At 38.3% G+C, this 27,436-nt stretch overlaps 1 protein-coding gene across 8 annotated transcripts in view; it reads left to right on the top strand.

Annotated features, from left to right (window-relative positions):
- Positions 1–27,021, top strand: part of RNF38 (ring finger protein 38) — a 105,041-nt gene extending 78,020 nt beyond the window's left edge. For 6 of the 8 annotated variants that reach the window (XM_059657345.1, XM_059657344.1, XM_059657346.1 and 3 more), the window contains 8 exons: positions 881–1,094; positions 8,800–8,967; positions 10,428–10,598; positions 12,618–12,779; positions 13,081–13,187; positions 14,610–14,694; positions 18,297–18,418; positions 23,554–27,021. In XM_059657345.1, coding sequence (XP_059513328.1) covers positions 881–1,094; positions 8,800–8,967; positions 10,428–10,598; positions 12,618–12,779; positions 13,081–13,187; positions 14,610–14,694; positions 18,297–18,418; positions 23,554–23,752 — 1,228 coding nt within the window. In that variant the 3' untranslated portion in view covers positions 23,753–27,021. Of the gene's footprint in view, positions 1–880; positions 1,095–8,799; positions 8,968–10,427; positions 10,599–12,617; positions 12,780–13,080; positions 13,188–14,609; positions 14,695–15,703; positions 15,759–18,296; positions 18,419–21,376; positions 21,477–23,553 lie in introns of all 8 variants that reach the window. The other 2 variants (XR_009447664.1, XM_059657343.1) reach the window with 2 other exon arrangements.
- Positions 27,022–27,436: the final 415 nt, after the last annotated feature.

The raw sequence follows: 27,436 nt of genomic DNA, 5'->3' as shown, positions 1-27,436 counted from the left end.
AATAAAGGGAGAAAAATAATAGGTTAAAACCATATGATATTGCTGATATTTGATAATTTTTGTCTATAAACGAGCAATTTCATGCAATTAAAAAAGTGACAGTAGTTAGCTATTGATTTCTAAATACTTTCAGAGTTGAATACCAATTTTCATTATTTTAAAAAATATACATTGCAATGTATATGTAATATAATGTAATAAGCTGATGGATGCTAGAAGGGAAGGGAATAAAATAGAGGGCAAAAAAAAGGTAAAGGAGAATAAGAAATACAAATTTCCAGTTTTAAAGTCAGATCACGGGAATGTAATGTATGGCAACAGGGAATATAATCAAGAGTATTGTGATAACTTTGTATGTTATCAAATGGTTACTATAAACTTACAGTAATAATTTCTTTAAGTATTTAAATGTTGAATAACTGTTGTGCACCTGAAATAAGATAATATTGTATATTAATATATTTTAATTTAAAAACATTGCCCTGGCCGGTTTGGCTCACTGGATAGAGCGTCAGCCTGTGGACTCAAGGGTCTCAGGTTCGATTCCGGTCAAGGGCATGTACCTTGGTTGCAGGCTCATCCCCAGTAGGGGGTGTGCAGGAGGCAGCTGATCGATGCTTCTCTCTCATCGATGTTTCTAGCTCTCTATCCCTCTCCCTTCCTCTCTGTAAAAAATCAATAAAATATATTTAAAAAAAAATAAAAACATTTTATTTACATTGTAAGTTTTTATAGGTGATGGGGAACTATAGGAATTATTTAATACTCAAGCTTACCTTAGCATAAATTACTGATGGATTTTTAAAAGAGGCAATACAGAATCCTGATACATCACACCATTCAACATTATAATGACCTTTTTTATATTTGCTGTTAACAGTCCTCCTGTCAGACGCCAGAGAGGAAGAAGGGATCGACTGTCTCGACATAATTCCATTAGTCAAGATGAAAATTATCACCATCTCCCTTATGCACAGCAGCAAGCAATAGAGGAACCTCGAGCCTTCCACCCTCCGAATGTATCCCCCCGTCTGTTACACCCTGCTGCTCATCCACCCCAGCAGAATGCAGTAATGGTTGACATACATGATCAGGTATAATGACATAATGTCCAAGAAATACAGATGCTAAAAGTTGGTGGCAGTTTATTGAACTTAACTTGTATTTTATTGTAAATTTATTTTAATTTTATCTAAAACAGTTTTACCTAATAAGCAATTTTAGACAAGTTTATTATATATAACTAGAGGCCCGGTGCACAAAAATTTGTGCACTCAGGGGGGAGGGAGGGGTCCCTCAGCCCAGCCTGTGCCCTCTCGCAGTCTGGGACCCCTCAGGGGATGACCGCCTGCTGGCTTAGGCCCGCTCCAGGCCTAAACTGCAGTTGGACATCCTTAGCGCTGCTGAGGAGGCAGGAGAGGCTCCCACCACCACCGCTGTACTGGCAGCCATCAGCCTGGCTTGTGGCTGAGCAGAGCTCCTCCCATGTGAGAGCGCCCTGACCACGAGAGGGCAGCTTCTGCATTGAGTGCCTGCCCCCTGGTGGTCAGTGTGTGTCATAGTGATCAGTCATTCCCAGTCCTCCTGCTATTGGGGTCAGTTTGCATATTACCCATTTACTGTATAGGATAGAGGCCTGGTGCATGGGTGGGGGCCGGCTAGTTTGCCCTGAAGGGTGTCCCGGATCAGGGTGGGGGTCCTGCTTGGGTACCTGGCCAGCCTGGATGATGGGCTGATGGCTGTTTGCAGCTGGTCACACCCCCTTCAGGGTTGGGGTCCCCACTGGGGTGCCTGGCCAGTCTGGGTGAGGGGCTGAGGGCTGTTTTCAGGCTGGTGGGCAACTGAAGCTCCCAGCCTCTCCTTTTTTCTTTTTCTTTTTTATTCTGGGATTTATTTACCTTCTATAGCTGTCACTGGTGCTGAGAGCTGGCTCCAGCTCTGAGGCTGTTGCCGGCTGGGTTTGTTTAGATTTTACAATTGAAACTCATTGCCATCACTGGCTGCTCTAAGCTCTGAGGCCGAGCTGGCTGAAAGCAGGTATTTGGGGTTTGTTTAGGTTCTATAATTTCATCTGGAGCTCAGAGTTGGGCTGTGGCAGGTGGGGAACCTTGGCTTCCTCCATCACTGGAGCAAGCAAGCCTCATGTTCGCTTCAGCTGCCTGGCTGCTGGCCGGCATCTTGGCTGGCAGTTAATTTGCATATCTCGCTGATTAGCCAATGGGAAGGGTAGCGAAGTTATGGCTAATTACCATGTTTCTCTATTATTAGATAGGATAATAAAAATATAATATGCTAATTAGATTGGACGTCCTTCTGGAGGACCTTCTGGATGAAGCTGGGGCTGCAAGGGAAACCCAGGTCCCGGGCACCTGCTGGTGGCCGGAGGGAAGCCTGGGTTCCGGGTGCCAGAGGGAAGCCGGTGCCGGCAGCCAGGGGGAAGGAAGGCCTACTCTTGCATGAATTTCGTGCATTAGGCCTCTAGTCTATATATATAAAAGCCAAAGCAACCAGTTGACCATTTGATAGGTCAACCAGTAACTATAATGCACACTGACCATCAGCTAACCAACGGGCACCAGACGCAGGGCTCTTGGCTAGCGGGCCTACCTAGCAGCAGCGCCTGGCCCAAGCTCGGGCTCAGACTCCTCCCCAGCCACCAGCCACAGTCTAATCCCCGCAGGCCACTCCAAGGGACCCCACCAGTTCCCAAATCCGTGCACCGGGCCTCTAGTTTTTTATATAAGGACTAGGGGCCCGGTGCACGAAATTCGTGCACTGGGTGTGTGTGTGGGGGGGGGGGGGGGAGTGTCCCTCAGCCCAGCCTGCCCCCTCTCACATACTGGGAGCCCTCAGGCGTTGACCCCCATCACCCTCCAATCTCAGGATCAGCCCCTTGCCCAGGCCTGACGCCTCTGGCCTAGGCGTCCGGCCCGGGCAGCGGGGACCCGCAGCTGCCCCACAATCGTGGGCTTCGCTTTAGGCCCAGGCAAGGGACCCCTAGCTCCTGGGACTGCCAGCTTCGACCGTGCCCAGCTCCCATCGCTGGCTCCACCCCTACTTCCTGCTATCACTGGCCAGGGCGGAAAAGGCGCCTGATTCTCGGATCATGGCTATGGGGCAGGGCAAAGGCGGCCCCAGGGCCACCTTTGCCCTGCCCCCCAGCTCTTAGCTCCCCCCTGGGTTTCCGATCACTGTCAGTGGCAGGGGGCTTCTTCCTGCTTTCCCTTTCACCTCCCTGCATTGTGCCTACATATGCAAATTAGCCGCCATCTTGTTGGCAGTTAACTGCCAATCTTAGTTGGCAGTTAATTTGCATATAGCCCTGATTAGCCAATGAAAAGGGTAGCTCGTACGCCAATTACCATTTTTCTCTTTTATTAGTGTTGATTGAAATGTAAATTCTACATAGCTTCCCTTGGAAGAAAGTTGTACTTTTAAAAATTAGGATCAAAATGCTTTGAAAAATTGATAAGGATGCCACACCTCTTGTGAGCTTGGTTAAGGAACAAAGGACAAGTGTAAAGAAGAGTAGGAATAATTAAAAGACATATATCCACACATGGGAAACATTCAAAGAATTTTGTTCAGTTGTAAAATGAAAATAGCACCTATTTCATAAGGGATGTTGGGAGAATTATGAGTTAATTTATTTTGAGCACTTCAACTAGTACAAGTATATTGTACTCAAGTATAAGTGCTCAAGTATATTACTTCATTACTAACTATGATAATGAAATTCTATATATAACCCGGGGGGGGGGGGGAGACAAAAAAAAACTTAAAGGAAGTTTAAAAATTGACTCAAGAATAATAGGAAAATTGGAATTACCACAGTAGTGTGAAGGCTAATTAGAGATTACCATTGAAAAGGCACAGTGACCAGATGGCTTCACAGCTATTTCTCAAATCTTCAAGAAACACTTATTTTAATAATATTTAAATGATTCCAGGCTTTTTTTTTTTTTAAGGTAATTTTTGTAATGATTTTATGAAGCCAGTGTAATTCTAATACTAAAAGCAAATAAAAGTGGGAATCCCCTCAAAAAACTCTCAAATATATGACTTTCTCAACAGACCTTTAGAAAACACCATCTACCAATGTATCAAAAGAAAAATAACCTATGACCAAATAAGATTTATTCCCAAGTAAGAGAGGATCGTTTAATATGAAAGTATATTACATCAACAAATAAGAGAAGGAAAACCATACATGATTATATCACAAGATGTTGAAAAGTCAGTTAAATAGTAATAAAAACTGATAGTTGGCTCATTGACTGAAGGTCACAGGTTCGATTCTGGTCAAGGGCATGTACCTCTTACCTTGTACCTCAGTTGCAGGCTCAGTCCTCGGCCCTGATGTGTGTTTCTCACATCAGTGTTTTTCTCTCTCTCTGTCTCCCGCCCTCCACTCTGTAAAAAATCAGCGGAAAAAAATATCCTCAGCTGAGGATTAAAACAACAACAAAAATTTAATAAAAACTAGAACAAAATAAAATAAGAAAGAAATTGAGTAAAACTAACAGCAAATATCCTTATTGGTGAGAGATAAATTGGAAACTACAGAGATGCTTACTTTGTCCATTTTTATTTAATGTTATAGTAGAAGTTCTACCAAATGCAATAAGATAATGTAGTAAATAATGGATATGAAAAATTGAAAGAAATAATTGTATCTTTCTCACCCTCATATAATTGTAGAAGAAAACAGATTCTACTTTAAAAGATTTTGATATAGTTCCTAAGTACAAATTAAATGTACAGAAAGCAGGAACTTAACATTGATCAACTGATGAGTAGATAAAACATGTTATATCCATACAATGACTATTACTCAAAAAATAATATAGTACTAATTCATGCTACACCATAGGTTAATGTTAAAAACATGCTAAGTAAAAGATGCCAGTCGTGAAAGGCCACAGATTGTAGAGTCCATTTATATGAAATGTCTGGAATAGGCAAATTCATAGAAATGGAAAGCAGGAATAAACAGTGATTGCTTATTATTAGTAGAAAAGTACAATAAATAATTTCTTCATACAATGGAATATAATATTACAAGGAATTAATCAGAATTCTGCCAGGAATGTGAGCAATATCTGCAAGATATGGAGCAAGAGAAGCAAAGTTGAGGACAGTATTATGTCCCATTTTGTAAAGCATGACAATTAAATATGCTTATGTTGGACTACATATGAACACAAAGAAAAATATGAAGTATATACTGGACTTAGGTTGTATGTACTAAAGTGAAGGGAATGAGAAGGTGGTTAAGTATGAAATCAAAGAAAAGGAGAAGACCACATTTCAGAAAAGATGAGATCTCATTTAAGACAAATTATGTGTTGGGTGTATATATTGAGAAATGAAACATATATGTAAATATTAAAACAACCTAAGATGTCGAAAATCTAAACAGACCAATAGCTGTGGCAGGAATATGTATATGTATATGTATATGTATATGTATAAAAATAAAAGTCCAATATGCTAAGTGTCGAACCATTCGACCGGTAGCTATGACACACACAGACCATCAGGGGCCAGGCACTCAACGCACAGGTATGGAAACATGGAACAGACATAAATCTCGGGGGAAAGAGGATCGGGGCCTGTAGGGATTGGGATAAATCCATGCACCAAAGCCTCCGACATCCCCCGAGGGGCCCCAGATTGCAAGAGGGTGCAGGCCAGGCCGAGGGACCCCACCGGTGTACGAATTCATGCACCAGGTCTCTAAAGAAATAATAAAACTCCTGTCTTTAGAAATTACATCCGAATTGTCTAATCTCTAAAGAGCCAGCCAATACAGTAGGTCCTCAGGATATGTCACAGATCCATTCCCTAAGACGCGATGTAATGTGATTTTTGCCGTAAGTCGGAACCCACCTACATAAGCACCTATGTCACTCACATGGAGCACATACACAGCAATAATGAAGTGAAACAGTAAAAAAAAATTTAAAAGATAACAATTCCTGACCTTTACTTGTGGTAAATAAATAAAAAACATAAAGCACATATGTACATATGTCGAAATGATGGAACTTTTTTTTAATATAAATATATGGGAGATGGTGATGTAACCACGAAATGATGTACGTCAACCTGAGGACTATCTGTAATTTATTACATTCCAATTTAAAATATTCCAGATCATAGTAAAAGAAGGCTTCCAAGTATATTTAATGAAACTTGTATAACCTTAATAATGAAGTCTCGTAGACAATACAACAAAACTATCAACTAGTTTCCCTTTTGAATACAGCTGCAGATGTTTTAAATAATAAACCATAGCTAGTGATATAAAAGTCTATTAGAATTCTTGAAAGAATTAATGTTAGCGTTTATTCTGGAAATGCAGGATAAGTTCAACATTAGGCAGTCTTTCAAAGAGATTAATTCCAATATAACAGAAAAATATTTTGTTAAATGCAAAAAATATAAAATGTAGCTATCATCCTATATAATAAAAGCCTAATATGCTAAGTGCCCGGTCATCCGTTCAACCTATCAAAGTGTAACATGCTAATGACGTGCTAAGGCTGCTCAACCGTTGGCTATGAAATGCACTAACCACCAGGGGGCAGACGCTTCGACCAGTAGGTTAGCTTGCTGCTGGGGTCCTGCTGATCAGGACTGAGACAGGCCGGACATGCCCTGGAGCCCTTACCATGGTGTCCCCCCCCCCCCCCGGCTGGCCAACCTCCCGCATCTCTCCCTGGCCCTGATCGTGCACTGGTGGGGTCCCTCGGCCTGGCCTGTGCCCTCTTGCAATTCAGGACCCCTCGGGGGATGACAGTCGGTTTGGGTCCAATCCCGCAGGCCAGGCCGTGGGGCCCCACTGGTTGCACAAATTTGTGCACCGGGCCTCTAGTAATACAATAATTAATAAATAATAAACTGTTTTGCTTACAACTGTAAACTTACTTTTTATGGAAACTACAAAAACTACACTTAAACTGCATTCAATATTAAATAGGAGATCATGATAGAAAAATTTTTGTTTTTAAAAAATTGGAACATTTTTTTCTTTATTGTTGAAAGTATTACAGATGTCCCTGTTTGTTTCTTTGTTTCCCATTGACATCCTGTACCCGCCCTTCCCAGGCCTTCACCACTCTATTGTCTGTGTTCATATCTATAATCTATAATAATAAAAGCATAATATGCTAATTAGACCAGATAGCCGAACGACCTTCCGGACGAAGCCACGGCTGCGAGGGCCTAGCCCCATGCGTGAATTTTGTGCATTGGGCATCTAGTATGCATATAACGTCCCTGGTTTTGTTTTTTTAAAGCATTTAGCAAAAGATAAAACATAGACTGGGGATTTTGGGGGTTATTTTACACATGACAAGCAATAGGTGCTTATTTCTTTCTTTTTTTTTTAAATTAAATTTTATTTTTTATTGAATTTATTGGGGTGACATTGATTCGCAAAACCATACAGGTTTCATGTGTACAACTCAATAAAACATCATCTGCACACTGCATTGTGTGCCTACCACCCAGGGCAATACATTTATCCTTTTACCCAGTAATACCTCTGAAACAAATAAAAGCTACTAATATGTAAGGAGTTATATACCGTATTCAATGACATTTTTTACAACTAAGAGATCCAGTCGTGCACTAGTAGGGTCCTTAGCAGCTGCCGGCTCTTGGCCAGGTACTGCCGCTGGCTGGGGCCTGCCTCCCTTCCCCCGGCCGGCCCGCCCCCTGGTCGAACTCCCAGAAGAACTCTGGTCGAGGGGACAGTTTGCATACTATGCTTCATTATATAGGATAGGATTATATTTGTATTGGCAAAAGAGTGAAAAGTAGAATAACCATTAGTATAGGAAAAATAGGATTGTGTTAAGTGAGTTTACTTGAAATATCTGGCTAGTATCAAATAGAATGATTGCATTTAACTCTGAAGAGATATATAGAATATTAATTGAAAAATAAGTTGCAAGGTAATGTCTCATTTCTATTAAGAAAACAAAAGCAAACATGACAATAATTTGTGGGTAATCGTGCTTGTATATGTTTATATGCTTATGGAGAAAGATGCAGAGTATATGTTATTAACATTGTTGTAGGACAGATAGTATGAGAATAAGACCAAAAGAGAAGGAAATGATTTAACTTTTTAAAAATACTATTCTTCAGCCCTAACCGGTTTGGCTCAGAGGATAGAACGTTAGCCTGTCCACGGAAGGGTCCCAGGTTCGATTCCGGTCCAGGGCATGTACCTTGGCTGCAGGCACATCCCCAGTAAGGGGTGTGCAGGAGGCAGCTGATCCGTGTTTTTCTCTTACCAATGTTTCTAACTCTCTATCCCTCTCCCTTCCTCTCTGTAAAAAAAAATCAATAAAAAATATATATATATTTAAAAACATACTATTCTTTGTTGTTTCACTAGTTGCAATTAAACAAAACATCTTTTCCTGTTGTTTGTGGCCAGGTATTAGAAGATGCAAGCAGTCATTTCCCCAGATTTTCTCTTTAGAAAAGTTTCAGCAGTGTAGAAGAGTTAATACAGCATTTCATTTTTTTTCCTGGACTTTTCAGGATAGCTTCTTGGGAGAAGAGTTTAGTCCCAGTTCTGTGGGCATCATAAACTGCTTTTGAAACAGACAACTTTTCTATCCAATGACAAATAATAGTTTAGTTGAAACTGTTGAATAAGTACATTATGAAAACTGTGCCCCTGAGGAGAATCAATAAATGACCAGGTTTTGACTTTTAATAGTTGATGTTTTATTCAGACAGTTAAAATTCTAAAAGTTCGCTTTTCTCCCCTAATAGCTCCATCAGGGCACCGTCCCTGTTTCTTACACAGTAACAACAGTGGCACCACATGGGATTCCGCTCTGCACAGGCCAGCACATCCCTGCATGCAGTACACAACAGGTCCCAGGATGCTCTGTGGTTTTCAGTGGACAGCACCTCCCTGTCTGTAGTGTGCCTCCTCCGGTAAGTCTGTACACTCCTCTGTAGAATGGCTACGTGTGTTATGTAAGTAAACAAAACTTAAGAGACTGGCTTCTGTAGCTTTTCACTCCCAACTGAAAAAGGCTATTTTATTGCAATGGCTATCTCAATAGCTTTGTTATAGTAACAGTTTAATAAATTAGCTTTAAAATTTGGTATGTTTTTACATTAATTAAATTGTACATATTTGGATATCCTGAAGGTCAAAGCATGTTCCTTCATATATCAGCACAGTTTATAATTAAATCTTAATTTAGGTTAGCCTTGGATTATTAACATAGGATATCAAACTAGTTAGTAATAAAGTCTAGTTAGTGATCAGCACTAATAGTCTCAGCACTTACTGGGTTTTGACAGGTACGTTGAATGCTTGGTCTTTTTATTCCTCACTATAGGAAGTCTGTGATAAAAATGGTATCCCGTTTTCTAGATGATGAAATGAAAATGACTTGCTTAATAGAGACAGTTAGTATGAGAGAACAGAGATTTCCACCCACTTCTTTCTGCCTCTTAAACTTAAACTTTATCTTTTAATCTCCCACCCCCACCCCCACCCCCACCCCTAGTCCAGCCTCCATATTTCACAAATGAGATTGCTGAAATCCAAGGGATTTAAATGACCCAAAGGGTCAATTATGTTTTCAAAGTAAAGTACTTCACTAAATATATTAATACAACCCTAAACCTTTGTTTGAATGTGAGATTAAAAGGAACACCTATATACAAATACCAACCCATTTTAACATTAATTTACCCAAGCTTGGTTTCTCAATCAAGATTATGGAACCAGTGTGCTAAGTCAGCAGACTTAAAATATTGAGAGACCTTAAATCACTTAGTTATGAATTGGGCTCCTATAAATAAAAAAAATCTTAGAAATAAAAAATTTCCAAAGAGAGCTTCTTGGAAAGCAGTATCTGCTGCTTCTTAAAGTAGAGAGAGATTCCTCTGTTTTTCTCCCATTTCATACTTGTTAATAAGACTAAAGTAAAAGTTGGGTGTTTTGACTGATTTCTAAGAACTGTATAAAATACAGAATAATTACTAGTTACCAGTATTTTACTAATAGAGATAAACATACACTAGTATTTTATTACTATAGGTCAGTGGTCGGCAAACTGTGGCTTGCGAGCCACATGCAGTTCTTTGGCCCCTTGAGTGTGGCTCTTCCACAAAACACCACGTGCGGGTGCGCATGTACAGTGTGATTGAAACTTCGTGGCCCATGCGCAGAAGTCAGTATTTTGTGGAAGAGCCACACTCAAGGGGCCAAACAGCCTCATGTGGCTCACGAGCCACAGTTTGCCGACCACTGATATAGGTTATTAAAACATTTTGGGGGACGTGGCAATAACCTTTTTATCTCACTGTATAGAGCTTTGTTTTGTTTTTAATTATGTATTCTGATACCTTCAACAAGAAAATAACAATTTCTCTTACAGATGCTGCAAGCCTGTTCAGTTCAGCACTTACCAGTACCATATGCTGCATTCCCACCCCTTATTTCTAGTGATCCATTTCTTTTACATCCTCCTCACCTTTCTCCTCATCATCATCCTCATTTGCCACCACCAGGCCAGTTTGTCCCTTTCCAAACACAGCAGTCACGATCGGTAGGTATTTCTACTTTTATGTCTTTAATATTCACAGGATGTTTAGACCTAAAAGGTAGATTAATTTAGTAGATGTAAATTGTTACCATTTAAAAATTATAACTTGGGCATTTTTCTGGTTCTTTTTTTCTTTATTGATTAAAGTATTACATATGTGTCCTGACCCCCCCCCCCCAATTACCCCTCCCCATTACCTCCCCACCTCCCCACTCATGCCCTCAACCCCTGGTGTCTGTATCCATTGGTTATGCTTATATGCTTGCATACAAGTCCTTTGGTTGATCTCTCCCCCTTACCATTCTTCTGGTTCTTAAACGAATTAAGGACTTCAAAGACATACAAATTCATATAGATAAATGAGCCGAGAATTACCTTGGTTTCTTAAATTTTTCTAGTTATTTTATGTCACTTGTCTGACTTAAATTTGTTCCTTTGTATCTGTAATCTTTCATGAAGTAAATGGGAAGAAAAAGTCAGTTTTCTTGTTTTTTTCCTTTAATGTATTTCTAAAATGGAAAGTGAAAATATTATAAAATTGTTTATACTTGTTAGGATAATAATCACTTCTGCAAGTAAAGTAACCCTCTGAGCCTCAATTGGTTTTATTGGAGGCTTGTTTTCTATTGTGTTCTCACAAAAAGGTAGAGAGATAGTCTGTTAACATAGTTAATTCTGCCCTGAGACTGGAATATAGCCGAGAGGCTTATTATTTTAGGGGTCTGGAGGAGGTACGTACTGTGTAAGGGGAAGGAAGAGCACAGGAAGAAGGTCCACTTGTGTTTTGGACAGCCAGGTTGAACATCTGAATCCTGCATTAATGACTAGGAAAGAGAGCATATGGAAATGACTCGAGTGGAAGATTTCAGTCCTGTGAGAGGAACTGCAGCATTCTTCCTAATAGCCAACAAATAGAAATAGTGCAAATGTCTATCAAGTGATAATGAATAAGCCAAGTATGGTGTATCTATACAGTAGATTATTCAACCACAAAAAGGAGTGAGGTATGACACGCAAACTATAAGATGGATAAACCTTGAAAACATAATGCTAAATAAAAGAAGCCAGATACCAAGGCCACAATATTACATGATTCTGTATATGTGAAATGTCCAAAATAGGCAAATCTATAGAAATGAAGGTAGATTAATGGTTGTCCAGAACCTTGGGGAGGATTGAGGAGACCTGACTACTAATGGGCATGGGATTTGTTTGTTTTTTGGGGGAAGGAGGAGTGGGTAGGAATGTTCTGGAATTAGTGGTGAATGTACAAAAATGACTTGTACTCCCCCTTATGGTGAATTTTACAGTATGTGAATTATATTCAGTAAGCTATTTTTTTTTAATCCCACATGCTATTGCTTTCCATACACTATGTGTTCTATGTGTTACTTGTGCATTGTCTCAGTGATTACAACACACTTTTGAAATAGGCTATGGACGTGTCAGTTCTATAGATGACAATATTGAAGTTCCAATTAAGTAATTTACATAAGTCACAATGATAGTGACAATGCCAAGAATCTAATGCCAAAGCCCATAAACTTTCTACTGTAGCGTAATGCCTACTGTCTCTTACCTCATTTAGCTCTGGTTTTGATTTATAAATAGATATACACTGTATTCGATTTCATGTTAAGAGTTAAGTGTCTGAAAATCCTGTGAGTAGTAGGTCAGTGTATCCTATGTGTTGTAATTTTAGCCATGCAGTTGGCTTACTACATGACTTTTTGCCTTTCCTTCTCTTAAGAGAAAGTTGAAATAGTAAAATAAATGTATCTTTTAATTGATATGTCTAGTCAATTAAATGGAAATGTTTAATGACATATTTCAAAAACTTTCTTAATTGAAATTCAATTAAAGGCAGGAAGATTTTACTATGTCTGTCCACATGTATGAATGTAGGTTCATGTGAACATCAAGAAATGTATGACTTTAAAAATATTGGGGGGGGGGTGTGATTTTTATTATACCGCAGTATTTAAACACTGGAAGTACATTAGTTTTTTTTCCCCCCCTCAGCCTCTGCAAAGGATAGAAAACGAAGTGGAACTCTTAGGAGAACATCTTCCAGTAGGAGGTTTCACTTACCCTTCTTCAGCCCATCCCCCAACATTACCCCCATCTGCTCCTTTGCAGTTCTTAGCACATGATCCTCTGCATCAAGAGGTGTCCTTTGGAGTAGTAAGTTTTCATTCAATGTTATTATTTGCTTTTGGTAACTTGTTTTGAGTTATTTCAGTGTAACTCTACATGTTTAGAATTTTGAATGTATTGGTGTTGGAAAAGTGTATTTAGAAATATACAGATGTTTTAAACTAGTCATTGCATCCATGTGAACATTTAAGAAATATTAAATACCACTTGAATAGTAAAGAACTTTCTAGGTTGTTGGTTGTTTTAGGTTTTTTTGAGAGACTTTGACATTAAATATTTATAAATGTAAAATGATCTTAAATTGTCTAAACATATTTTTCTCCTACAGCCTTATCCTCCATTTATGCCCCGGAGGCTCACAGGACGAAGTAGATACCGATCCCAGCAGCCAATACCACCTCCCCCTTATCATCCCAGCTTACTACCATATGTGTTGTAAGTTCTTTCTTATTTTAATGAGTTCTAAATTTGGCATTCTTGAGATTTTCTTTTATGAGGATCTTCTATGTGGTGTATAATTTAGAGTGTTAAATATTTGTTTGTATTTAATGTTAGTGGTTGGGTATGGGGCTATTTAAGGGTGAAAGAGAAGAGTCAATGACAAGAGAGAAATGGGGGGGAAAAGAAATTTTGAGCCATAAAATAGGTTTACCAAATCTAAAGGTAGGAAAGTTTAAAATTTTTGCTACTTTTACAACTGGCATCACTTGCCATCTTATTTGATTATCCAGCTTTTGATACTGCTGTTTCTCTCAGTGGAAGAGAGAAAGAGAAGTTATTTCTATGTCTTATAAATACTCTGCTAGAGGTCCTGGCTGGTTAGAGCGTTGTCCCAATACCCCAAGGTTGCAGGTTAGATCCCCAGTCAGGACATGTGAAAGAAGCAACCAATAAATGCATAAGTGAATGGATCAACAATTCGATGTTTTTTTAATTTAAAAAAAGGAAAATAAATACTCGGTTAGAATTAAGTTTGTAGCAGAAGCACTCGTGGGTTAAATATATCTTTATTTCTCTCTCATGTAATGAAGTCCAGAAGTAGGCAATTCAGATATGATTTGTTTAGTCCCATAACTCTGAGGAATGGTTCTGCCATCCTATGGCTTCCTCGATCTAAAATGGCTCCTCAGGTTCCAGCTATTAAGTCAGCATTCCAGCCAGTAAAAACGAAAGTGGATCTCTTTGCCTACCTGCCTCCTCTCAGGAATACTTCCTAGAAGTTCCATGTATTACTCCTGCCAAATCCCATGGGCCAGAATGTAGTCTTATGTCTGTAATTAACTGCTAGGAAAACTAGGAAATGTTGTCTTTAAGGTCATGTGCCTATTTTACATTATTTTGATCATTGTAGCTCTATTGTAAGTCTTAAATCAGATAGGATAAGTCTCCCAACTTAGTTCTAAAATGATCTAAAGTCTTTTGTGTGAGCCATATAAATTTTTAAATCAAATTAGTTTCTACTTTATAAAGGGCTTGCTGAGGATTTTGGTAGGGATTGTATGAAATCTATAAATCAGTTGACATCTTAATATTGAGTCGTCTTGTCAGTTAACTTACACAGCATATTTCTCTATTCTTTTTAAGTTTATCCTTACAGTATTTTTGCAGTTTTTATTGTGTAGGTCTTACATATGTTTTGTTGAATTCATTCCAAATATTTTATGTGATTTTATGCTATTGTAAATGATATTTTTTAAGTGTCAGTTTTTGTTTATTGTTAGTGAAGTCAGTTTTTTTTAAAGGGTTGCCACCGATTGACCCCAGCCATTTGTCCCTATACCACTGGACTTTGTTTTTCCTGTTCACTGAAGTAATGTAGTAATGTATCAATGCTAGTGTTGGTTATTTTCACTGCAGATCAATGCTTCCAGTGCCACCTGCAGTAGGCCCAACTTTCAGCTTTGAATTGGATGTGGAAGATGGAGAAGTAGAAAATTACGAGGTGAGTAGGTGAACTTTGAATTAAGTTGGGGAATATTGTGTGCATAAAAAGCACTGTAATACTCAACTCATTCATCTAATTAAACATTAAGTGAATCCTTTGTACATTTCAACATACAAATATGTTTGAAAGAAGTGTTCAGCATCCTTAAGGATATTTTGTCATGTACCACACAGCTCTGATAAAGAGAGAGACTTTTGGTACTCTATTAGAGTTACATACAACTCAACTCCTATCAGAGAATGTAAATGAGAAAACAGTGAATTATAAATTGATGTTCTCAAAGATTTTGTGGAAGCCAGAAGTGTTTGAGCTGATTCTTGAAGAATGGGGAAACTTTTTCGTGCATAAGGTTGAAGCAGGAAAGTGCTGGATATTCTTGAGGAATTGCATATAGTCTGTGGCTAACGTGAGATTTGATTGGAAAGCTTAACTGGTTGTCCTTGAGTGTCCTGCTAGAGAATGGACAGAATTTTGAATATTATGGGATGAAGGAGCCGCTACATTTTTTGGTGCTAATGGATCTCTATTTGTATGAGTCAGAACTCTGCTAGTAGTATGAAGGAATAGATGGGAGAGGTTAAGAAGTTGGTGGTGGGGAAACTTATTTAATAGGTCAGGCAATAAATTATAAAACCATGCAAGCTTCGAACTATAGGAACTGCAAATAGAAAAAAGTACATCTTCAGAGACATTTTTAACACTTGAATCAACAGGAGTAGAGTTAGGGGTGTGAGTGGGAAGGTTGCAAAAGAAGATGCTCTACAAAAACTGTAGTAGCCCACAAAGAAGGCAGAAGATGACAATAGGTCAGGTAGATGACATCATCTAATTTAGATGATGTTGATGTTAATAGTATTTGAAGATAGGAATAGGAGGTGCAGTTTAGGGGTTGGAAGGCAAATTCGGATTTGGGTATGTTGAATGTGAGTGACTGTTTGTATGACTTGGTTTTGATACTGCCAGCTATCTTTCTCACCCCAGCCTCACGTAGTTTCTATTTATACAGTATGAATACAGATGCTCCTTGGCTTATGATGGGGTTACGTCCTGATAAATCCATTGTAAGTTGAAAATATCATAAATTGAAATGCATTTAACCTACTGAACATCATAGCTTAGCCTACCTGGTTTCTAATGAATGCATGCCGCTTTTGCACCATTGTGAAGTGGAAAAATCGTAAGCCAAACCATCGTTAATTGGGACATCTGTGCTGGAACACTTTTTATTTTTTTTTAGGTGAACTGAACCTGGGGAGAGGGAGGAGAGATCTCACACACAAACAATCTTAAAGCATCTTTGATTTGTTCTTTAAATGCATGTGGAAGAGATCAGGCCAAATGCTATATTCTTCTGTAGTTTTCAGAATGCCATTATATCACTTTCTTTCTACATAAATAATCACACTGCAGTGTCCTTTGGCTTCCATTCTCAGATTCTTGAGAAAGGGACTGTAGTAATTTCCTGATTTTGTTTCTAGAACACTATGTTAGTTTTGTACAGAGCGGTAAGGAAAGGAGTTGGTTCTCTTTTAGGTATTCTTTTAAGGTACTGAAATTGAGTCTTCTTTCATGCTACTGAAAGGACAGCTTTTCATTGAACAAATTATATACATATACCAATGGAAAAATTTTGTACTTAGCATTGGAATCCTTTCTAGACTGTATTTTGGATTAAATATGTTTGATCTTCTGCAAAGTCACACTTTAATTCAACCAAGAAAATCATGCTTGCTTTTCTTCTATTTCAATAGTGTGCACACTTACAACACTCCCTAGTCCAGAGTTTTCACCATTTTTTTAGTCTACCCTGTACATTCTTGCCTGTGTGCTTTTACTCCCCTTGATCCTTCTGCCTAATTATTTTCACCCCTTCCTCTACATTTTGAAACTACTTCTATGAAAGCCATTTCTAGTCCATTATCAGATCTAAATGTCTCCCTCCTTTTTGTTCTTATAAAACCATATGTAATGATCATGTTGTGCCTTCAGTTATCTTGTTGAGAGCTTGGTTATCATTACAGTCTCCTTTCAATAAGGGCTTAATGAACATTTTATTGAATATAATTGTCATATTTGCGTTAGTTGACCTAAGTGTCTTATTATATAGTAGAGGTATAAGTATAGATAAGCTATATCATAAATTTTATATGCTAATTGTAATCACCAATTTAACAACTTGTCTAGCATTTAGAAGAACTTAGGGGCATTCATGTTCACAAACGGGAAGCAATTTTAGGTGACCCAATTCTCCAAATGAAGCTGTACCAAAAGCAGTGTCATGATATTAAAACATATACCCTTAGTTACTGAGATTTTTTTTTGAGAAATTATTTGTTCTCTCATCTGTCATCATTTCTTTGTTACCCATTCTCTTAACCCTGTGGCAGCCTTTAAAGGGGGAAAGCAGCACACAAAGGGCTGCCTAATTTTAGGATAAAGCAAATGAATAATTAGAGCCATTGAAAACTGGGAGAAAGGAGGTACTTGTATAAACCAGTAAGCATAATAGCTGCGATATATTGAAACATCAACTATGCTAATATTCATGAATTCATAGTAATGCTTAAGAAAACACACTCAGTGGTCTTATTCATCCTGCACTTTATATATAATTAATACTACTGAATGCAATTTGGTATGGGGCAGTTGCTCAGTATAGAAGTATTTCATCAAATAAATGAAGAAAGAATGATAGAATTAGAATATTACCATTTTACCATCTTTACTGAATAAATGAACCTAGGCAGTGTTCCATCAGTGGCTGCTAACATAACAATTCGGTGTGGTAAGCTATGATTGAAATACTCAAATCCACCAATTTATAGGAAATACAGGGGACAAGAAAACTCAAGTCAGGGTGGGGTGGTTCAGTCAACAAAATTCAGACTGAGAATTTCTACAGGCCATTGACCTGTTTTCTTCAATAAATACAAAATTTAAAAAAGATACTTGAGACAGTATCAAGCAATGGGAACAGATGGATTTATTTGGATTGTGATTTGAATAAACTATTTTTAAAAGTGTTTTGAAAGTAATAGAAACAGACATTTGACAAAGAATTACAAGGTGTGATGATGATGATGTGATTTATTCCCTTTTAAAAAATCTTTCCTTTTTTAGAGTGGTCGTGTTCAACTTGGGATAGTTTTATCCCCAGGAGGATATTTAGCAACATATGAAGACATTTTTGATTGTTACAACTGGGTGGGAGGGTGTTACTGGCCTTTAGCAGAGATGCTGCTAAACATCCTACAGTGCACAGAACAGCCCCCCACAATAAAAGTTATCTAGCCCAAAATGTCAAAAGTGCTGAAGTTGACAGGCTGTTTTAAAAATACATACAGAACTATTTTATTAATGAAATACCATGTTTTAGTTTTGTTTGAAAATAATCTGGTATTTAGAAATAGACAGTAATAGGTGAAATAAAATTAGCCATGGATTGTTGAGCCTGGGTAATGGGAATATGGAATTTCATTATACTGTACCTCTTCTTTAGTATGTATTTAAATTTTTCCACAATAAAAGTAGTTTTTTAAAAAATTACTGCTATGGAAAAATTTAAAGAAAGTTAAAGTATATTTCCTTTTCCACAACAGGCCCTTTTAAACCTGGCAGAGCGACTAGGAGAAGCTAAGCCACGAGGACTGACTAAAGCAGATATTGAACAACTTCCTTCATACCGGTTCAATCCTAACAACCACCAGTCAGAACAGACTTTGTAAGTACATTTTTCTGATATCGCTATGTTAATTTTCTTTTCTACCTTTATGAAATAAAAGCGTGAGAGCCATAGATAACTTGATAAAGTAACCTCTATTTCATAACCTTGGCCTATGTTGTCTAGTTAGGTAGCAGCTAGTCACATGGGGCTGCTTAAATTAAATAAAATTGAAAGTTAACACATTGTTTGCGGGTAGTTTTTATTGCGCACTAACAGGTGGCGCAGGCCATTTTTGCTAATTTTTTGCGCAAATGGCAACGTTCAGTAAAATTATGATAACTTTAGTTTAGGTATTTATACGTTACCCGCATTCTACCGCTAGTCTATAAAAAACGTATTAATACGTGTCCCGCACTCTACTACACTGGTAGAACGTATAAATATGTAAAATGTATAAATACGTTTCCAGCATACAATGTGTTATGTTTCTTAGCAACACTAGCTAGTGATGCTGTATTGAAAGATGTAAAACATTTCCGTCACTTCAGAAAACTTTATTGGACAGTGCTGTTCTGGACTTTTAGGTTGCCTGTAAATTTTATGATCTCTGATTCAAACTGCAATATTTTATATATGATTAAAGGCTCATACAATTAAAGTTCAAAGTTTTTACCTAAAGATTCTGCTTTTTATAGATCTTCTTTATAGCAACTCTACTGAGATATAATTCACATTTATAGTGATTCTTAGTATATTCAGTGTTTTGCAAACATCTTCACAAGCAAATTTATACCATTTTCATCACCCCAAAAATAAACTCGTTACTCATTAGCAGCCATTCCCCATTTCTTTCCAATCCTCTTCACCCTGGCACAAACTCCAACTAATTTTTTTTTTAACCTCTATAGAGGTACCTATTCTGGACATTTCACATAAATGGGGTCATATAATATACTAGAGGCCCGGTGCATGAAAATTCATGCACTGGAGGGGAAGGTTCCTCAGCCCAGCCTGTGCCCTCTCACAGTCCAGGAGCTTTTAGAGGCGGGAGGCGATGCCCCCATCACACCTCTGCTGCTGCCACTACCGGCAGCGCAAACCTTTGTCGGACCTGGTTACCTGAGCTTCGGGCGGCCCTGGGCGGCTGTACAGCCACCCATCCAATGCTTGCCTGTGCCTCAGGCCTACCCTGGGCGGCGGGGCAGCTGACATCCGAGGCTTACCTGCGCTTCAGGCTGGTCCTGAGGGGCTGAGGGCAGGTCCAGCCACACCACGCGCCTGCTACCCCTCTGGCGGTGCTGAAAGGACTGGGGGACTCTGGCGGAGCTGAGGGGACTGGACACTCCATCTTGTGGATATGGGCGCCACCATCTTTGTGATGGTCAATTTGCATATTCCCTCTTTATTAGATAGGATGGTATTTATAATCTGGCTTCTTTTACTTAGCTTGTGTTCAAGGTTCATCGTGTCATAGCTTGTATCAGTATTTCATTCCTGTTTATGGCCAAGTAATATTTGATTGTACGGACACACTAGATCTTGTTTGTCCTTTCCTCAATTGAACATTTGGGTTGTTTCCACATTTTGTCTAGTATTAATAATAACTGCTGTGAACATTTATGTACAGATTTTCCTTGCTCCAAAAGTAGAGCGTTTCATAAACCAAATGACATGAAGTGAAGAAGCAGTTACCATTAATCTATATGGAAATTTTTTTAGCATTTATAGCTCCAAAAATTAACCTACCAAATTATACCAAAAAACATAAAACATAAAGCAACACTAACACACTGTAAGAGCAAGAATGATATGATAAGTACACAGTCTATACAAAGTATAAATAATATATGTACAGTGTAGTTTAACTTATCAGCATTGGGAAAACTGAGAGCACATTGGAACTGGCTGAGAGGTGGTAGTGATGGTGTGTTGTCTGAGTCATCAGAGGGAGGGGAGATAGGAGGTACAGGAAAGGAAGAAGGTCATCTGTTAACATGTAATTGTTGTTTGACTTAATCATGGGAGGCAGGTCACCACCATCTACACCCCTGTGCCATTTACCTATCTGTTTTTGTTTCTTGTGCTTTCAGTATCTCAAACCATTGCGTACTTGGAAGTCACGAAGATTTACTCCTGTGTTTTCTTCTAAGATTTGATCATTTTTAGCTTTTACATTTAGGTCTTTACTCCATTTTTTAGTTAATTTTTATGTATTGTGTGAGGTAATAGTCCAACTTGCATAAGACTATCCAGTTCTAGCACCCCTTTATTGACTATCATAGGACTTTTAGTATTTACACATTGCAGATGGATCATGAGAATTCCCGTGTTTTCTATTTTAAGGCTTGTGGCCAATCACGAGACTACTTTAAAAAGATATTAGCTTGTAAGGACATGTAATAAATAACTTCAAAATGCAATGGGTATTTAATTTTAAAGCGTGCCTTTAACATTTATGGAAAACATTTTTTGTACTCGTTCAATAGAAACTTAGATGGCCACTGAGTAAAGCTAGCAATGAAACCACTGGTCCGCAATGTGTTAGGACTAGCTTGGGCCCTAGCCGGTTTGACTCAGTGGATAGAGCATTGGCCTGTATACTGGAGGATCCTGGTTAGATTCCAGTAAAGGGCACATGCCCAGGTTGTGGGCTCAATCCCCAGTGTGGGGCATGCAGGAGGCAGCTGATCAATGATGCTCTCTCATCATTGATGTTTCTCTCTCTCTCTCCCTCTCCTTTCCTTTCTGAAATGAATAAAAATTAAAAAAAAAAAAAAAAAAGACTAGCTTGGATGTTAAACCAGAGATTTTCCTGATGATTTCTCAGTAAAGAAAAGCACTTTTACTGCATGTCTTAATATCATGATTTTTGTGTGTGTGTGTCTTAAAATTTAAATGACATTTTGATAAGTGAGATGGTAAGTGGTTTTGGGGGGCGGGGGGGGGCTTCAGTAGTCATAACAAAACAGAGAACCAATAGGTTTTATGGTTAAATGACCTTTTTGCTTTTTTTAGGTGTGTAGTATGCATGTGTGATTTTGAGTCAAGGCAGCTACTTAGAGTTTTACCCTGTAACCACGAGTTCCATGCCAAGTGTGTCGACAAATGGCTTAAGGTAAAGTGATGGCACCTGAGAAGAGAATAACATTGAATTTTCTTTTTTATTGAGCATAGTCTCATGTAGAGTAAGTCCATCATTGGTTGGGGGTGGGAAAGGAGGTAAAATACAAACACAGCTTTCAGTATGATTTCTAAAAATGAAGGGAAAAGGCCAGTAAAAATGAACTATAAGCCCTAACCGGTTTGGCTCAGTGGATAGAGCGTCGGCCTGCAGACTGAAGGGGGTCCCAGGTTCGATTCCAGTCAAAGGCATGTACCTTGGTTGCGGGCATATCCCCAGTGGCAGGTGTGCAGGAGGCAGCTGATCGATGTTTCTCTCTCATCGATGTTTCTAACTCTGTCCCTCTCCCTTCCTCTCTGTAAAAAACCAATAAAATATATTTTTTTTAAAAAAGAACTCTAATCATCATGGGAGTGATTTTGTAAAACCTGAAAAGTGGTTATCTGTCTTTCATAATGAGTACTAGAGCTTTTAGTTTTGTTTGAAAATAATCTGGTATTTAGAAGTAGACAGTAATAGATGAAATAAAATTAGCCATGGATTGTTGAGTCTGGGTAATGGGAATATGGAATTTTAAAAAACTCCATCTCAACAAATGACACCACCATTTGCTGAGTTGCTAAAGCCAGCAACATAGGCATCCACTTGCTCTCTTTCTACAAAGAGACCCCTTGGGGGATGTCTGCCAGCCCAGGCCCAATCCCCCCTTGCAGTCTGTGGCTCTCACAGTCTGGGACCCCTCACTCCTTACCGCCCGCCTGCAGCGGAGGCTGGAGAGGCTCTCCCCACCGCTGCTCTCACTCGCCAGCCTTGAGCCTGGCTTCTGGCTGAGTGGTGCTCCTGTGTTGAGCATCTGCCCCCTAGTGGTCAGTACGCATCATAGTGACCGATCGGTCTGCCGTTTGGTCGATTTGCATATTAAGGTTTTATAAAAGGATGTCCTAACTTTCTCATGGTATATAGGAGTAAGGCCTGGGTTCATTATGCCAGTTTTCCCCTGAGTTTAGAAGGGGACCTCACTGGAGCTCCTTTGTCAGAGATTTACATGGGAACAAACCTCTAGTGCTTTTAATTCTGACCCTTTTTTCTTTTGTAGATATTAAAAATTTTTTTAAGTCCAAAGGACACAAATTAGTTAACTTTTGTTGTGTGGGAATTTTTTAGAATATTCTCATTAGGAGATAATAATATTGGGTTAGATAACTTCCCAGTTTGGCGAGGATGACAGATGAGCACAGATTAAGGTTACCCAGTTTAGCCCAAACTGAATCCTGAAGGTGAGGAGTCTGAACTTTTTAGAAAAATAAAGCATTAAATACACTCAGCCCTGACATGTGAGAAGAGAGAATAATCAGAAAACCACAGGTTCCATGTGGCTGATAACTAGTGTATGCTAGTGGCAAGAGAAGAGACAGACGTTCAGAAATGTAACCAGTGACCAGCTTATTGTGAAGTCACTGTAAAGTGTGAGATATCTTGAAAGTAATGTGGAAGAGAGATGAGTGAGATTGTGTGTTAGAAAGATCACTGGCCATTGTTTAGAGAATGGACTACAAGGAATAATTTCTGAGAGTCAGGAAGATGGAATAAGGATGTTCTGAGCCATACTCAGAACAAATAGTGGCAATTAAAAGAAAAGGACTGATTTGAAAGCTGTTATAATAAAAAAATTAGAATATTTGATGAATATGGATTGTAGAAAGAGAGCAGGTGGATGCCTATGTTGCTGGCTTTAGCAACTCAGCAAATGTGGTGTCATTTGTTGAGATGGAGTTTTTTAAACCAGTTAATTAAATTTGTCTGAACTGGTTATGGATAATGTCTATATGGTGAAGAAATACCCTTTAAAAAAATTAATCGAAAATAAAACCAAAAAAGTCAATCATAGGTTATTAGTTTTTTGAGATTTAATGGGGTATTTTTAAAAAGACAGATTAAATGATTGCTTTGTACCCTCTTCAAAGAACTAAGAATGTAGAAACTATATGGGAAGTAAAAAAAGTTCCGTTGCTTTTAATATGTTTCATTGTGTGAGTCACAATTCAAACAAGTTTTCTCTTTTGTGTTGTAGGCAAATCGTACTTGCCCAATTTGTCGAGCTGATGCTTCAGAAGTGCATCGGGATTCAGAATGACCAACCTAAGAGCACAAATTTAGTTTGGGTGTTCCTCATCACATGTATATACGGACTATCCATTGAACTTAATCTGTGTGGCTTCCAGCCCTCCCTTTACCAAAAGGGTCAATGGACCTTTCTTTGCACTGTGTGACTTAATCAACTATAAAAGCTTACAATTAGTCTTCATAATTATGGGATTGTTATACTAACCGTGTGATTGGAACTCCAAAGACTTTTTCTTTAGCTTAATTTTGTGTGTGCACTAACATTCCCTGGTTTTTGTGTGATCATTCCGAGTGTTGCTGCAAGATTACAGTGGACGTGATCTTTTAGCATGTGCTTTTATAAGAAGTGGTAGCTCCAGATGAATAGCAATCTACCTTATATAGAGCCTTCAGAAACTGTGAGTGGAAATGAATGCAACGTATGACTGTTGTTGATAAATGTATCTCTGTGTGTGAGAGAGAATGTGTAACTACTTGTGTGCAGGCATGGTAGCTAATGTGTGTATGAGATCCTATATACCAGCATGTACCAAGAATGTGTGTTTAGTTTTAATTATGCTGCAATGTATAATCTGGTGTGTTATTTAAACAGCACTAGTACTGTACACTGGTTTTTTTTTCCCCCCCTTGTGTTTGCTGTTGCACACTGATTGCTAAGGGTGCATCAATTACAAGCATTGAATACTCCATCCCCTTCCCTCCCAATGAATGGAATGAGAAAAGCCGCCTTCCTCTGCTTCAGGCAGCTGTCACCTTTTCTTCATTGGTGGTCCAAGTGGGTCACTTAAGAAAAAAAGGTGTAACAGATCTCACTCCATGAAACTGATCTTTTTATTCTGTTCTGACTGAAAACTTTTAAAATCTCCAACTTGCTGTTTCCAAAAAGAAGGTGCAATATCATACATCGTCAGTTAGCAATATTAGCATTTCAATCAATGATTTGAATGTTGATACTTGTTTTTTCCTTTACATTTCCAGTAAGCTTCTTACAGGAAGTACTTGTGATTTTTTTTTTAATGTTTAGATTTGTAGTCTATTCTGAAGATATTTGAGTAATATATTTCTAAGAATACCACTGGTCCCATGAAGTCTCACTTCCTTGACTTCCAACAGAACAAAATCTGTTAGCTAACTCAGCTTGATTTCTGGTATATGTTCTTTGTTCAAGCTCCCATGGGCAACTAAGTTGTTTTAAGAAAACTGTACTTCTGTTTGTGTTAATTCACCTGCCAAGCTCCAATTCTGAAAGTTGTCTAGTTCTCTCAGTAAATGTGCTTCTCATCAAAACCCTCGATTCCAGGATGGATCAAGTGCTATGACAGCTCTAGTTCCTTAGACCTGATGTGCTTTGATGTTTTATTGTTTTCCTTTTTGTTTTGTTTGAATGAGAAAAATATTATATAACAGGTGTCCAAAATACTTGCAGTATAAATGAAGATATGATTTTTGTATAAAAAATAATGCTGTAAAACAGGAATTGACCTTCGTTTAGTTGATCTGAAATATTTCAATACATAGCTTTGTGGGGTTTTTTAATAGATTTATTGAGCATAATGCAGATTGTTTAAATTCAGTTTTCCAGCAGTGTTTAGATTCCTCTCTCATTCTTTGTGTGCTCAGCATTGCCTGCCTCTTCCCCGCGGTTGATGTCATTGCTTTGCAGTAGCACAAGCTGTGTAGTTCCAGTCAGGATTGTGATGATTTGCTGCCAGCCTCACTCAGTTTTCAGTTGGCTCTGTGTTGGTCTTCTACTCAGACAGTGTTAACTACTTATTACTGCCATGCTACTTGCCTTCCCTTGAAATCTCTATAAGCTCATCACAGCTTAGAGTTCAGTAAAGTCAATTGACATGGAAGCACAATTTTGCCCTTTTCCAGACACTGTTGCCTCTAGTCATACAAATAGAATTTTGCATACTTTCTGTTTGCCCTTAAATTTGTCAATGCATCATAAATACATCTAAACAGTGATAAAACGCACATGTTACTTATAAATCATTAGGATATCCCCCACCTATTCCTGATGAATAAAAAGTTTGTTCAAGACCAAAATTATTGGCATAATAATCAGCTACATTACAAATCACGTAGAGTTTACTCTTTATTTTTTTTAATTAAAAAAATCATGTTTAAAATGGCAAAAGCCCATCTTATACATACTCTTTTGTATAGCTGCAAAAAATTTTTTATCTGTACAGATCTAACATAACACTACTACACTCAGTATTCATTTTATTGAAGCATGCAAGTAAAGCACTTTTTCTAATTTATATAGATACCTAATTAACAAGGCACATTGTACTAATGACTAGGAAAAGTAGCTCTTCCTTCCTTCCCTCTGACGATGAATTCTTGTCATTATATCCCTTTCCCAGTAAATTTTTGAGAGGCAGTTGGCAATTTAGGAGGCAGCAGGGTCTATTGGTAAAATTCTGAATTGTTGGCTCTTGTGACTGATCTCTTTGGGAATGTCTTTTCTTTGCATGGCCTCTTAGAAATGTGTGCAGACTTGCTTATTAAGTGGTTAGTACATATTAAGAGTATACATGCATGTGCTCTGAACCAGCTCAGACTCACCAAAATGAGCAGCTTTGTGGCTAGCAAAAGAGAAAGAGCAATTGATTTGTTCCAGCTGTTGTCACCTTGGGTGATGCACCAGATAGCAGGCAAATGTTGGTTTGTTGCCTTCTTCCTCTTTCCTCCTAAAATAATACTGGCTTTACCATCTTAACTCTGCTATGGGATTTTGTTTTGGGGTTTTTTGTTTTTGACATGAATTATCATCTTTGATAATTTTTTTCCCCGCCAGCCACCCCCACCCTATCCCCCAAAATAGAACAAAACAAAAAGTAAGTCAAGGCCTCCAGGTATCGAGATCTCATTAGGATTTTCTGTCCTGATTTTTCTTCTTTTTTAAGCAAAATTTTAAAAATGTGGAAGCATATTTAGATTTTATACACTCTCTCAAATGTGATTTGTTAAGATTCTTAAATTTGGGCCTCTTAAATATTTTGAATGAGATCTATAATTCACTTGTGCGGATATTTTTCATATTATATCTTTAGGCCTTCATTAGGAACCTATTTTCCCCCTGTTGTACATTGGGTTACCTCATTTTGCTGTTTGTTTCAGATTATGAAAGCTTACAGGGGTGTTTTTTGGAATCATTTGCTGAGTCATTTCCTCAAATCATATTCCGTTGTATCAGTTAACATAGTTTTAAATGTATGTATTATAAATATCTGTAACCAAATCATTTGAAGGCTTGATAAATTTTTAACAAAGTTTGTACATTTTTTATGAAAGTTACTAGTAATGCTTTACTAAGTAGTGCAATGAATTTTTATTTTTAATCCCTGTGCCCAATTTTGGAGTTGAGAGGGTTGTTGGTAATAAATGTATGATGTACACTTAACATATTTTGTTGTGTTATGTTACTGTGTGGGAAGGGTAGGGGTTGTGTGTGCTTGAGGGAGGGGGTTGGAGATTCCAGCAAGAAGATAGAGCTGTTGAGCTACTAGCAGCTAGATTTAATTTTTAGACTATAATTCCAATTTTGTTTCTGCATTTGTGTAAACATCTTTGAAACACAAAGCAACTAGTATTTTAACATGTGGTACATCCTATATAATAAAAGCCTAATATGCAAATTGTCCCCTTGACTGGAAGTTCAACCAGGATTTCGACCAGGGGCAGGGTCGGCTGGCCCCTGCTCCTGGCCGGCCGAGCCCGATCGGTCCCCATTGGGGTGTGCTGACCAGACACCATGAATCTGTGCACCGGGCCTCTAGTGATTATGTAAAAAGGCCTAAAAGATAGCCAAGTTAGCC

The sequence above is a fragment of the Myotis daubentonii genome, chromosome 11 (genome assembly GCF_963259705.1).
Source record: "Myotis daubentonii chromosome 11, mMyoDau2.1, whole genome shotgun sequence".
NCBI classification, from domain to species: Eukaryota; Metazoa; Chordata; class Mammalia; order Chiroptera; family Vespertilionidae; genus Myotis; species Myotis daubentonii.
The sequence above is the reverse complement of the archived record's forward strand: the minus strand, read 5'-3'. Positions and strand labels throughout refer to the sequence as shown.